Source organism: Theobroma cacao, chromosome 10 (assembly GCF_000208745.1).
Source record: "Theobroma cacao cultivar B97-61/B2 chromosome 10, Criollo_cocoa_genome_V2, whole genome shotgun sequence".
Lineage (NCBI taxonomy): Eukaryota > Viridiplantae > Streptophyta > Magnoliopsida > Malvales > Malvaceae > Theobroma > Theobroma cacao.
Window position 1 is genome coordinate 4,632,369 of NC_030859.1, and position 13,934 is coordinate 4,646,302.

The following is a 13,934-nucleotide window of genomic DNA, read 5'->3' on the forward strand; positions in this document are numbered from 1 at the left end:
GGGGGCGTGGGGGGGGGGGGGGGGTTTCAAAACTGAAGAATTGCATACAATTAACATGCACATGATATGGGGACAAATATCAATCAAGCCTGCAGTTCAACCACCTAGCATGAAACCATGCTGTAACTAACCTTTAACACTGAAATAAAAAGATATCAAACGTTATAGACAGTTCAAGAAATAGAAAAGATTGCATCACTGAGAAGAAAAATACTTTGCTGTGTCAGTATCCTCGACAAGAAGTTACAAAGCATGTTTGACCGTCAGCATAAAAATATATCAAACATTATAGACAGTTCAAGTATTAGAAAAGATTGCATCAGTAAGAAGATAATATACTTTGCTGTGTCAGTATCCTCAACTACAAGTTGCAAAGCACGTTTGACAGTCAGCCAATTGCTTTTTGACTCCTGCAAGACTCAAATGCAAAACAAGAGACTAAAATTATAGAGTCCACTGAACTTGTGATTGTTAGAATAACAGACAAACTGAAGTACATGCCTGATTAAGCACTCTTATACTATACCTGTTTCTTGAACAATCCAGCCTTTTCTAAATTATTTAGAGTAGCCATGTGCTCAAACCCATAACTGTGGAGTAGTTCCCTCCTATACCATGGTTACAAATATATCAAATAACCAAGTCAATACGTCAAAGAAGAAAAATAGCTGTCAACTAGTAAAAGTCAAGAATCAAAAACTAGCATACACTTTCCACAGAAAATAAGAAAAAGAACATTAAATAATGACTTATACAGAGTAAAAAGTACTTGCCTCAAATAGTCAAAATGCTTTTTGGGCAACCCTGAATTTGTTACGGAAAAAAGGATGAGAATACGCAAGACATTGATAAGAGGCTCCTGCTTTTGGATCATTTCTTCAATGTATTCAAAGCAACTGCAGTCATAGACCAGAAAAACATGTTTAAAAAGCAGGGGGAAGAAGCATCACATATTGATAGGTTGATACCGATTTTCAAAAAAAATTAAACCACAGGCAGCTGCAATTATCTCCGATAAATGAAGGGTGAGTTTCTTCACCAAAAATTATATTCTATGAGCAAGCAGTAATAGTTGCACTAACAGACAGAAAAATATAAGGACTGACATTTTTAAGTCATGAGATAGTAGGTGAAGCAGGTTAGGCTTACATGTCATAACTTGAGGCCTCAACAATTGTGTGTTCCATGTCAAGTTTCGCTAGAAAAGATGGCTTTGATGTGAATTTTGACAGATGTTGAGCAAGATTTATGTGCCTCTGAAGCAATATTCAGCAGCAAATTAAAATTTAAACTCAGGCAGACCACTTCCAGAAAGCCAATGTAACTCTAAGAAGCAAAACACAAAAAACAAAACCTACTTACAGTCATTTCAGGTAACGAGTTGAGCTTCTTGACAAAGTCCTTTAGTTCAGAAACTGTTTGGTTCTGTATGCATTAAAAAAATTTAAAAGGACTCATAAGAAGTTAAGAATGTTCAAGAGTCCCAAAAGGAAACCATTTGAGGAACTACTCAGTGATCCACAATTTATCATACATGAGAAGTGAACACAATGGTTCTAAGAGTTCAACAGATAATTTACTCATACACTAAACCCTTCAAATATTCTTGCCACTTGCATACTAATGCTTCCTAAATTGTGACAGGAAACCTAACCAATAAGCTATAAAGTTCTTTTGCTAGGATTTTGACTAAAGTATGCCTTTGCCGATATTCAGATTATGATGCTATGATGCTAAGCATGACATATGAGGCATGAGGAATGTTCAGGTGCTTATTCACTTACAGTAGTAGTCATCTCAGTGTAGTCCTGCTTCATGGATGTTGCTTTCTGCCTTAAAACCTGCAATCATACTGCAGATCGCAACTAAGAAGAAGAACTTGGCAAGTGACAATAACTTTGGGGAAGTAAGAATTGCAGAAATAGAGTGTGGAAAAGGTTAAAACAGGTCAACCTGGACAACAACTTCAAAGTTGAGATCTCGTATCTCCTTGAACAGCTTGTCGCTAAAAGTTAAAACATGTATTTACATTAGCATCGGATAAGGAAAAAGAAGGGAAAAGAAGGCAGTAAATAAAAGGATAAATGCTTAACATCAAGATAAAAGCGTTTTTACTTTTATTTGAGAAGACAGTTTAGAAAGTTGACTGAGGCCTATATAGGAGTCAATTTTTCATTATTATTGAAGAAAAGAATAAAAATCTCAACCAAATAGCCACCACTATACTATTCACATTTGGTTTGTATCCACTTGAAGGTTAACCTATAATTACTAGACAAATGCAACCAAAGTTATACAGATTCAAGAACCATCTAAAAGTCATATTCTAAGACCAGACATCAAATCACCGACAAAACCAGACTGTTTTGTGAGTATCAGAGAGCTATTATAATTTCTTAGTGAAATGCATCATGCAGTGGCCAACTTTACCTTGAATTAAGTGGGACCTTCATCTTTTTTCCCTCTTGCTGAACACCCATGACAGAAGAATCCAGCTCCACAGAACCATTATTGATGCGCAAAAACTATAATGGAACTATTAGATATGGCTTTTAACAAATTCCAACTGAGCAGAAACAAAATATATTACAATGATTCTTCCGCTTAGAAGAATAGCAACACCGAGTGCCTCAAAAAGTTCAGTATCACAATTTTGATTTGAAATTTCTTTTGTTAGTTAGATATCTATCTATTCATCCTGCATCAGATTAAATGATCCAAAGCCACTAACCCGGAAGGTTTAACAATCTCACTATTCAAGGTGCTTTAGTACTTATCATCATCAAAAACAGCCACCAGAATGGGAAGGAGAAGATGTTTTAGCAAAGACCTCATAAGCAGCTTGGCATGTAATATCTAACAGAATGTTCAATGCAAAAGTTACAATCCAGCTTTCCCATCAACTTATGCCATTACCAAGCGACCTCATGAGCATTTTTGATTTGACTAAACTAACTGAACTAGTTGGCCAAAAATAATAATAATAAAAGAACTAGTCCTTTCGACAGTAACCTCATAAAGCTACTCTAATTTCCAATTTTGTTCCGTAGATAGACTCATCCAACTCATAGACATGAACATATGCTTTGCAAAGAAAATATTTAACAATATTTAATTGCAATACTGCTTCTTGCATCAGCTTACCTCATCCACTAGCCCTTCATATGTTAACTGAGAACACATAGGAGTAACCATATCCACCTGTAGCCAAGCAGTGGAAAGTTTCAGTAGAAAGCAACTCTAGTATTGTTAATTTTTGCAGTCAACTGCACTATCAAATGAGAGAGAAGAAGCAACAGACCACGTACATTTTAGAGCTCAAATGCAAATTTTCGCAATTTGATTTAGTCAATTACTAGTGGCATGCTGGGCATTTAGGTACTTAATCAAATAATAAATTTACAACTCTCCTCAAAACAGGCTTAGTATCTTTCTCCCATCATCTTTATGAAAGAATTCTAGGAAAGGAATAAAAATACTTACTGCACTGCATGACAAGACTCACCTCCCTATCTATGAGGATGAGAGTGTTAATCTCTGGTACAGCCATCTGAAGAATCAAAAAGGAAATAGGAGGCCACAAGTCAATTTAAATGCATAAAAAGCACAAGCATTAAAATTAATTTCCAGGGGAGAAAAGGTGTAAAAGAGGGCCATAATTACATCAGATGAGCTAACAGGTTCTTCAGTTTGCATGCGATTAAGAATGTCTGCAACAAGAACAGATGCTTTGCCTTTTGCCCGCAAATTTGGTATAACTCCAAAAGAAGACTGCAACGTGTAAATTATAGGATAAATTTAGAATAAGAAAATAGAAATAAAAAAGAGCTGTATTATATTAGTAAATCCTTATAATACAGTATTAGAATTAATTATTTTATTAACTCTTGATATTTGCTGCAGGGAGGCATCCTTATTTAGCCCAAATAAATCACATAAGTGGCATCAACCTAACCTCAAGCTTGTGAATGGCCTTTGCAATTTGCCAAAGAGAGCCTGTGTCGCCATCAACCTGACATTCCTACCATGCAAAAACACACATATAAAAAATTGGTTCAATCAGCAAGCACAAGATGAATATATTGGGTGGGAAGAAAAAGCATAATTGCCATACTTTGTAAGCAAGATCCAGTTCAAACGACAAAACATCTTCATCCAGTGGAACTACATACAATGGGTACTCCCCTATGGTCATTAGGTGATGCACATTTTCCTCCTCAAGGATCTGCACAGTGACAAAGATTCTTTATAATGTCTATGTAGACAATATATCAGCACATCAAGAGCTTAGGTCACAGCCATTGTTTACTTTGCAATAGATGCTTACCTTCTCGCATTGAATTTCACGGCGAGGAACAAAATAGATATAGTACTCTCTTTGAAGTCCTTTTGAGATATCATTATGTACATGAGAAGATATGAACTTCATCAAGTCACGCTGAGAAGGAACAAGATAAACCACTTTGGTGCAATCAGTCTGAACTGGCTCAGCTGAAAGATGCCGCAATTCAATCCCATATTCCTGTTCATAATCAACAGGACATTCATAATAATAAACTTTAAAACACCGGAACATTGCTTTTTCATCATCATATACCTTTTCAATTACGCTTCAAGAAAGAATTATCTAAGCACATCCTTTTATTCTTGAATGTAAGTAAATACAGAAACAGGCTGAATATAAAGGCTAAATTTTCATAGAAGAATACCACTTTCTTATTGAATTAAACCGAAAAGTAGCATCATTAAGCATTGAGAATTTTTTTTTTTTCATGAAAGAAATACCTTAAGAAGAGATGTTTGAATGATCAAAGAGAGCGAGCCACCAAGTTTCGGTTCAATAACCAAACATTTCTTTCCTCGAATCTAAAATCACCAAAATAACAATCAATAAGAAAACGAAATGGGTTGTCTACTAAGCTAAGCTTCATGCAACAGCATCATTTTCTTTTCCTTTCTTTTCCCGAGCTTTCTCGGCAATCAAGCAGTAGTTAACTTGAAAAACAAAATGTAATTAAAATTGAAGACTTACATCTTTGAGAATCTTAACAAGATCTCTCTGAGACTGTTCCCTGTAAAAAAAAAAAAACAGTTAATTACTCCAAATTCAAATGAAATTGAAGGAAATGAGGAGATTAAGCAATTTAATTTTGCACCTGAGAGACTTGAGATTGAGAGGAGAATTGTCCAAATTTGGAATCTGAGCCATTCAATCCAAAAAAGCAGAAAACCATAAACAAAAAGTTTTCTATTGGCTGTCTCTACTATGGAGAAAATGATCGTTAAAATGCCCTTTTAATGTACCAAAAAAAAAACCGCATTCAGTGCTTGAAGCTTTTGAGCCTTCCTAAAAGGTTTGTGGCCCAGGCAATGGTGAGCCCAATCACCCAGAAGAGATATATCAGCCAGCCCAGATAGCCCAACTAAAAACACCAATATCAGCTCAGGTTCAAAGCATAAGGGATAAAAGAACAGGTCAAAGCTCAACTAGGCAACCCAGCGAGCCCATGGACAGTCCAAAATAACCCCGTCGAGCAGGACACGTGTTAAGGCTTGATAGGCCAAGACTGATAACTTCGTTACGTCTCTTTTTTTTATTTTTTTAAAATATATAATTAGGCTTCTTTTAGCCTTTAGGTATACTTAGAGCAAGTTGACATTGTAACAGATAATCGTAGAATTTGATTATAAATGTGATGCTAAAGACGATAAGCTATAGTAAAATTTAGGATTAAAATTTGGGATAGATATTTTTAAAAAAATTAAAATTATTTAAAAAAATTATTTTTATTATATTCAATTAATTTTTTGTATTTTTATTTTACATCAAATAAGTTGTAATAATGAATTATTATTAATTAAAATATCACTTATCATTTTTATATTCAATTTACATGACATCAATACGTATAATAAAATTATCATATAATCATATCATATATGTCATATAAACAAATCATGTCATATAAATAAGTTATGTCATCCATTTATTATTATAAATGAAGTCAAGATTTTGCATTTAGGGGATAACAAAAGGTATGTCGATCGTGGGTCTTGAAACAGTGGAGCTTAGGAATAATTTTATTAAAATAGATTTTACTCTAGTCTTTATATTTAATAAAATTAGTTATTGATTAATTATTGTAAATATCTCATCAAATAATAAAAATTATTGTAAGGAAAAAACTATAAAATTTAAAAAAAAAATATATATATATATATATATATATATATATATATATATATTAAGAAATTTGAATANATAATATAATAGCATATCAATATGATGTGATACAAAATGATAAGTGATATTTTAATTAATAATAATTAATTAATTTATAATAATTAATAAATTATTAATTATAAAAATAAAATATAAAGATAAATAAAAGAATAATAATTTATTTATTTTGTACATAATTTAATTTTTTAAAAAATATTATATTTTAAAATTTCAATTTACAATGAATATATTTTTGAAAAATAAGTTACTATTACTTTCAATTGTAATTTTATATTATAAATATGATTGACACTTATCAGACCAAATTGGACATTAAAAACTTAATAAGATGCAAAGAATCAAGTTTTTTGTTTTTTTAATGAGCAAAAAGTGATGGCGACCATTAAATGTCCCCATGCCTTATTTTGGGAAAAGACCAAATACCTCGGAAATCGGTGCAATGGAAGTTTCCATTTTGACTCCCCACATTAATTAATCAAAATGCATGCGCGCGGACAACGAACCGCCGAAGCGCAGCCAAGCCTTACAACAGGGATCGAAATCCAAAGTACCCACCAAAAAACAGGTTACAAACGTCACGGAACCGGAAGAGAGTCTTTCGTCTCACGTCACTGTTTTTATTTTAATGCGTAAGTGGTGCCTCACGAGCCATGCATCTTGTCCATCTTTCAAGACATGGATAAGGGACCCACCGTCTTCTCTTTGCCTTCTCCAAATTACTCAAATGCCCTTCTCCAAATTACGTGTAATTGTTTTAATGCTACAATTTACCATACATAGATATATTTTGTATTTAATTAATAACCATGTTGATAAAATCTAATAAATGCTACTTACCATACTTAATCTATAGCAAATATATTGTTGTTTATTACTTGGATATTTAATTTGTACAATGGATATATGCCAAGTTTACTCATCAATTTGAATCATTCTCACCAAACCATAATATTTATTTATATATAAAAATATAATTACACCTATATTTTATATCTCGTACTTTTATAAAATTAATATATTAAATAATAAAAAATTGATAGAAAAAAGAATAACATCTTATACGAATAATGAATTTAAAAAAGTGGCATAGAAAAGATTATTTTAATTTTTTATAATGTATATTTATTGGATATTTAAAATTATAATTTTATAAACTAAGTCTAGTAATTTTCAAATTTAATTTTTTTAAAGACAAACAATATTGAAAACAAAGTATGCTAAGAATAAAGAGGTATCAACTCAAGAATCCTCAATTAAACAATAGAATAATAATACTTGCCTTTTATTCCTTCCACAAAAAAAAGAATAAATACTCTGAAGGGAGTGGCATTTTAGTAAGTTCAAGTACAATTTCCTAAATCCTCTTCCCCCTCGGACCGATTCCCAACGCCATCAACTCCCAACAACTCGCGCTCTCTCTATCCCACTTCTTTCTCTTTCTCTGTCTTCCGCAATGTCCGCAACCGCCACTCGCCTCCGCCGTCTAGCTGCCTCCACCGCTGCGGTAGCAGTGACTGCTGCTGGTGGCGCAATCCTCTTTACTCCTATATCTGTCAATGACCGCGCCGGTGGCGCCTCTTTAGAGTCCGTCAGGCGGAAGATCAATGATCCGAGCGCCGTCGTTCCGTCGCGAACTGTACAGGAATCGGCTTTGATAGGTGCCAGCGCGACTAAGCCACTCGACATCCTAGTTGTCGGCGGCGGTGCCACCGGCTGCGGCGTTGCGCTCGACGCTGCCACTAGAGGCCTCCGCGTCGGCCTCGTTGAAAGAGAAGATTTCTCCTCCGGAACGTCTTCGCGGTCCACGAAGCTAATTCATGGAGGTAAGCATCAATATACGTATATAAATGTGTGTATATACGCTTACATTTTCTGTATTGTTAATGGTTATTTTCAGACCTTTTTTGAAAAACCATAATTGAGAATGAATCAGTATTCTATTTCTTGTTTTCAAGTCTCTTTTTCCATTTTCAATTTTTTTTTCTAGTTTGTATGTTGATTAACGAGCAATTTGTCCGTTTGGTTTCTAGTTTGATTTCTTTAATTGAAATGTACTTTAATAAATTTTTTTTTAAATGAAGAAACTTCAAGCTGATTTGCGTGATCATATTTGCATTCTCTTCGCTATACGTATCAGATATATATGTTTTGAAATTGCCGATATTCAATTGTTGAAGAGGCCAAATCCAGCATGATGAGTGCATAGGATTCAAAATTTTGAAAAAAAGAAAAGGCTAAAATTTTGGGAACTCACTCTATGTGTAGAAGATATTAGATATTGAATTTTCTTTAGTGCTTTCATTTATTGCGAATTGCTGTTGGATAATTTTTGCTGAGCGGCTTAGAGTTTAAATACCTACGGACAATGATTAACTCTTTTAATAGATTACCTTCAATATTTCGTTATCATATTTCCCATTAAGCATAATGTACCCTTGTATGCATTTAATAATAACATGTTTTGTTTGAAATTGAAAGTAGTTTTCATCCCTTGTCTTTTTTTTAACATTAAAAAGTTTTAAGTCGAAAGTCTTTCTCTGTGGAATTATATAAAATCTTGGATGGATGGCAAGTGATGTCACAGTTTACGTTCTATCCTGTAGGATGAACAACATAAAATTATACATGTAATATGTACATAAGGCCAATTTCAATTCTCCCCTGTAAGCTTGTTTCAGCTTTTGTAGGCTAATCCATTTGTTCAATCATGTTAGGTGTCCGCTACTTGGAAAAAGCTGTCTTTAACCTTGACTACGGGCAACTAAAGCTGGTTTTTCATGCACTTGAGGAGCGTAAACATTTTATAGAGAATGCTCCTCATCTCTGCCATGCTTTGCCATGCATGACGCCCTGTTTTGACTGGTTTGAGGTAGTATACTACTGGATGGGCTTGAAATTGTACGATTTGGTCGCAGGACCACGTTTGTTACACTTGTCCAGATATTATTCTGCGCAAGAATCTGTTGAGCTCTTCCCTACTCTTGCAAGGAAGGGTAAAGATAAAAGCTTGAGGGGCACAGTTGTGTACTATGATGGGCAGATGAATGACTCTCGCCTAAATGTTGGATTAGCTTGCACTGCTGCGCTAGCTGGGGCAGCAGTGCTTAACCATGCAGAAGTTGTATCCTTTCTTAAAGATGAAGCTACCAAGCGGATAATTGGTGCAAGAATTCGTGACAATTTGTCAGGTAAAGCAGGCATATCCTTTCCTACTTATTCTATTTTTCTGTTCTTTTCCTCTTCATGAAATACCTCAAGTTTGCAATGGAGGAAAACTCAAAGGACTATAAGATTAAAGAAATACTTTAATATCCTTTTAGGTAATTGATTGGTAATAGCGTAAAGCCATAAATGATTATGGTTTTTCTGACTTGATCAGTTGGCCTTTCCTTTCGCATAGATGATGATGCTCTGTGGTTGGAAATAATAAGTGTTTTTCTTCCTGTTTTAGGCCATTTATTATCAAGCTTTGCGTTCCAAATAAGTTGATATTCTATACATACGTATGCACACACACAAACAAAAACACAGAGCCATACACACACACACACGCGCATGCATATATATTCTTCTTGGCATATCTCATGTTCTTTGAGGTTAAAGGCTTGTTGATTTATTTTCTACTGTTATTAAGATGAAGAAAAGAGGAGCTTTTTGTTGTTCATTTTCAGGGAAACTGGTTAACACACATGAGCACCAAAATGTGTTTTGCAACAAGACATTTGCTTCCCCATGTTCTTGCTTCAAAACTAAGCTTATTGATGCATTTTGAAATTGGTGTAATTAGGTAGCTTAAGTAATCATTTGTTTGATCTTTTTGCTTGTTATTGTATAACAGGCCATGAGTTTGAGACATATGCAAAAGTTGTTGTGAATGCGGCTGGACCATTTTGTGACTCTGTAAGGAAAATGGCTGACAAAGATGCACAACCTATGATATGTCCCAGCAGCGGTGTACATATTGTTCTCCCTGATTACTATTCTCCAGAAGGAATGGGCTTGATTGTCCCTAAAACTAAGGATGGACGTGTTGTTTTCATGCTGCCATGGTTGGGGAGAACTGTAGCTGGCACAACAGATTCTAACACTTCCATCACCCCACTTCCTGAACCACATGAGGATGAAATTCAATTTATACTTGATGCCATCTGTGATTACCTTAATGTCAAGGTATGACATGGATTTATCAATGTCAAATATGTTCTAAATTTGTGATTTTAGAAACCGAATGTATTAGATTCAATCTAGTTAGCTTTATCTTTTTACTTTCTTTCTTATTGAGTCTATTTTTTTGGTAAATACTTAGTCTAATTTTGGATTTAATTTATGGTGGAAAATTTTAGGTGCGACGAACTGATGTTCTTTCTGCCTGGAGTGGTATTCGTCCATTGGCAGTGGATCCTAAAGCAAAGAACACTGAGAGCATCTCTAGAGATCATGTGGTTTCTGAGGATTATCCTGGTTTAGTCACAATTACTGGTGGAAAGTGGACTACTTACCGAAGGTAATGTTTACTTGGATTCTGCTAGAATTTTCTTTTGGGATAGGCAGATATTCAGGGTTTGTTCTCAATACATGATTGTCAGTATTAGTTGTGTTCGTGGTTTACAGTCGCCCATCAAGGGCTGAATTTATCCTGATGGGCTACTGCTGAACTAAACATCGAATGAAAATTTGGAGTTTAGGTATTTTTGAACTACAGATCTCAGGATGTACATTCTTTGGATTCCCTTGATTTTGGAGCTCAGGATCTCATTCTGTTGATCCCCTCTCCTTCCCTCTCTGTTTTCTTTTTGGCATAAGTTTTTGTGCTTACTAGAGCTAGTTTCAGCATGGCAGAAGATGCGGTTAATGAAGCTATCAAGTCTGGTAAACTGAGCCCAAGCAATGAATGTATAACAAGAAGCCTGCAGCTGACTGGTGGAGATGGATGGGAACCCTCATTTTTTACTGTTCTTTCTCAGCAGTATGTTCGCATGAAGAAGTCATATGGTGGTAAAGTTGTTCCTGGGGTGATGGACACAGCCGCTGCAAAGCATTTGTCTCATGCATATGGCACATTGGCAGAAGGAGTAGCCACCATAGCTCAGGTTGGTTTGCTATGTTCTCATAACAGTTAATTGTTGGTCTTAATGGCTGTAGTGGTTGGATGAGGTAATTGTGCATCTGTCTATTGGACATTGGGCTTTGAGTGTTGAACAAATTTAGGGATTGTAGTGTATATTTACCTAATGACACCTCATAAATCTAAAGTGTCAAAAACAGTGAATTGGTATAACTTTAAAGGATCTTCATTCTGATGTAATGTTGCTTCATTCTTCTAAAAGTGATAAGATAACTGGAGATAAGCTCAGCATTATAGTCTTAGGCTTTTCTATGGCATTGCTTGATGAGAGAGGATGTGTATGCAAATTTTACTTGGGCTTTGTTTGGTAAATGCTTTTACTTTTTGTGTTTTGCTATTTGTCTTTGGTATTCTGTTCATATTTTTTTTTGCCTTTTCCTTTCTGTTCTTTTTTTTTTTTTTTGCAAAAAAGTAAAAGTATCTGCCAAATGGAACCTTAGAATGTCACAAGTTTCTTCTCATTATGTATTTCTGGTGATAGTTTAAGAGTCATGCTAATTTGATGTTCTGAATTCACAATTTTTATGGCTTTGATATTGTGAAACATCATGTGTAATTTATGTTCCATGTCAAGAGGAGCTGACATTTCAAAATACTTCTTAACTATCAGGTTACAATGCTTGTTTAAAATTTAAATTACCAACTTGGGGGCTGCCAGGGAGGGGACAAGCAATTTTAGAGCACTAGTTATAGTTCTTTATTACTCTTTTTGAGTTCTTTGATTTTTCTTAGTGTAATTAATTTAGATACTAATTCTTGTCTTATTAAATATATAAGAACCTTATTATCCATTCAATTGAAAGTGCAATAGCCTCTTTTAGTTTTAAGAGAACAAGTTTTATGAAATGGATTTTGTGTAAAGCACTTGAATTCTTTATTCCAAGTCCCACCATCTGATCTAGTGATCTAGCATAGAGCTATTTGGGAATATTTATGTATAATATTATTTGAAAATTGCAATTCATGTCTGTGAACACTGAACATGCAATTTTTATTTTCTTCTTGGTTGGTTAACATTTCAAATCTGCCTTTTAATTTTTAGAATGAAACTCTGGGTAAGAGGCTTGCACATGGGTACCCTTATTTGGAGGCAGAGGTTGCATATTGTGCTCGTAATGAGTACTGTGAGTCTGCTGTTGATTTCATTGCCCGGAGATCTCGCCTTGCTTTCCTTGACACTGATGCAGCAGGCCGTGCGTTGCCACGCATTATCCAAATACTTGCTACTGAGCACAACTGGGGCAAGTCAAGGCAGAAGCAAGAAATGCAGAAGGCTAAAGAATTTTTGGAAACTTTCAAGTCTTCAAAGAATGCACAGTTCCATGATGGGAAGCACGAGTAGTGAGTATTACATTTTATTCATTACTTCAGGCATAGACTTTAAAGAAGTTTTGTATAATAAATTAATAATATGTTGCTGTTAACTTTGTTTTAGGGTCTTGAAATCAATGAACCAGATTTTTGGAGCTCAAGATTCTCCTTAATTTTATGCGGCTGGTTTCCACCATGCTTATACAGGCACATATATCTTCTACTTCATTTGGCAAAGCAGCGGAATCTGAATCATATTCCATAGCATGCACAGCTTTTGGAGGCACTTGATTTTGTTGAGCTTGCTTTGCATGATTAATAATGCAACTTGTAAAAGATTGCCGGTCCCCAGGAAACTTTAGCATCTTGTTGGACCTGTCTTAAAAGGTTGGGGACAATTTACTGATTCACATGGGTAAATACATTTTTCTAACTTTATACAAGTCTTTTCCCCTGCATTTCTTATAATTTCTGGATACATGCTTCAGAAGTATCGGTGTCCAGTTTTTACTTGTATTTTGTCTTCTCAATTGAGAAATAAAAGAAACATTGAATTATTTTAGTTTTCTGTCAACTGTCATATTCACCATTTGCCTATCTTGATCATAGGAAAACTTTGAATTATCTGAGCCAGAATCACATGCTATGCACTTCTTTTTGAAGGTTAGGCTAGCTCTCTATAAGGAAATAGATCCAGTCAACAAGTGTTTTCAGTTGAGCCTCAGAAACAAAAGTTCATTTGAGCATATGTATGTGGAATTTTGATCTTCTTTGGCTACTTATCTTTCCATAAATTTTTGGGGAATTAATTATTTTAGGTATGTGACCGTTGGAATTGTGTAATGGCCTAGCGACAGTGTATCGCTGTGGGAAGAGCCAATGCAATTGTTCCATGCTGAAGCCCGGATTTCGGTCTGTTTCAGCCTACAATTATCAAGCCCATCACAGCCCGTATAGGTCACTGCTTCATATCTATTATTATACGCGACTATTTATTTTTTTATTTGTTTCTAAATAAATAATAATAATTACATATCGAATATAAAGTTGCATATTGTACAAATAACTAAAACTAATAACATGCATATACTAACCGGCAATTACATTAACATCAAATTTGTTTGCCTCATGTATAAAGTATATCATATAAACATAAAGTTTATTACTTTTACTGTTTAGTGTAAACTTAGAATTCTGAAGATAATATAACATAATATAAAGTTTAATTTATTTTTATTTATCAAATAATTCCAT

General features: G+C 34.5%; 2 protein-coding genes across 2 annotated transcripts in view; one reads left to right on the forward strand and one right to left on the reverse strand.

The window, feature by feature from the left end:
- LOC18586479 (vacuolar protein-sorting-associated protein 33 homolog) overlaps positions 1 to 5,305 on the reverse strand; it is a 9,407-nt gene extending 4,102 nt beyond the window's left edge. The window contains exons 1-17 of the mRNA XM_007009897.2: positions 5,157 to 5,305; positions 5,033 to 5,072; positions 4,786 to 4,866; positions 4,328 to 4,522; positions 4,115 to 4,225; positions 3,956 to 4,021; positions 3,664 to 3,771; positions 3,506 to 3,550; positions 3,145 to 3,201; positions 2,431 to 2,525; positions 1,954 to 2,005; positions 1,785 to 1,841; positions 1,363 to 1,425; positions 1,150 to 1,256; positions 774 to 896; positions 527 to 608; positions 340 to 410 (exon numbers count right to left, since the gene is read on the reverse strand). Coding sequence (XP_007009959.1) covers positions 340 to 410; positions 527 to 608; positions 774 to 896; positions 1,150 to 1,256; positions 1,363 to 1,425; positions 1,785 to 1,841; positions 1,954 to 2,005; positions 2,431 to 2,525; positions 3,145 to 3,201; positions 3,506 to 3,550; positions 3,664 to 3,771; positions 3,956 to 4,021; positions 4,115 to 4,225; positions 4,328 to 4,522; positions 4,786 to 4,866; positions 5,033 to 5,072; positions 5,157 to 5,209 — 1,406 coding nt within the window. The 5' untranslated portion in view covers positions 5,210 to 5,305. The remainder of the gene's footprint in view (positions 1 to 339; positions 411 to 526; positions 609 to 773; positions 897 to 1,149; positions 1,257 to 1,362; positions 1,426 to 1,784; positions 1,842 to 1,953; positions 2,006 to 2,430; positions 2,526 to 3,144; positions 3,202 to 3,505; positions 3,551 to 3,663; positions 3,772 to 3,955; positions 4,022 to 4,114; positions 4,226 to 4,327; positions 4,523 to 4,785; positions 4,867 to 5,032; positions 5,073 to 5,156) is intronic.
- On the forward strand, positions 7,591 to 13,254 carry LOC18586480 (glycerol-3-phosphate dehydrogenase SDP6, mitochondrial). The gene is made up of 7 exons (XM_018129337.1): positions 7,591 to 8,067; positions 8,959 to 9,432; positions 10,083 to 10,414; positions 10,588 to 10,748; positions 11,076 to 11,334; positions 12,412 to 12,710; positions 12,805 to 13,254. Coding segments are annotated over exons 1-7 (1,896 nt in total). The 5' UTR covers positions 7,591 to 7,697; the 3' UTR covers positions 12,806 to 13,254.

Bases quoted from the DNA above. Each gene is read 5' to 3' on its own strand.
- LOC18586480 (XM_018129337.1), top strand. From the start codon at position 7,698: ATGTCCGCAACCGCCACTCGCCTCCGCCGTCTAGCTGCCTCCACCGCT. The intron at 8,068-8,958 runs GTAAGCATCAAT...CAATCATGTTAG, and splicing joins CACGAAGCTAATTCATGGAG to GTGTCCGCTACTTGGAAAAA. The intron at 9,433-10,082 runs GTAAAGCAGGCA...ATTGTATAACAG, and splicing joins AATTCGTGACAATTTGTCAG to GCCATGAGTTTGAGACATAT.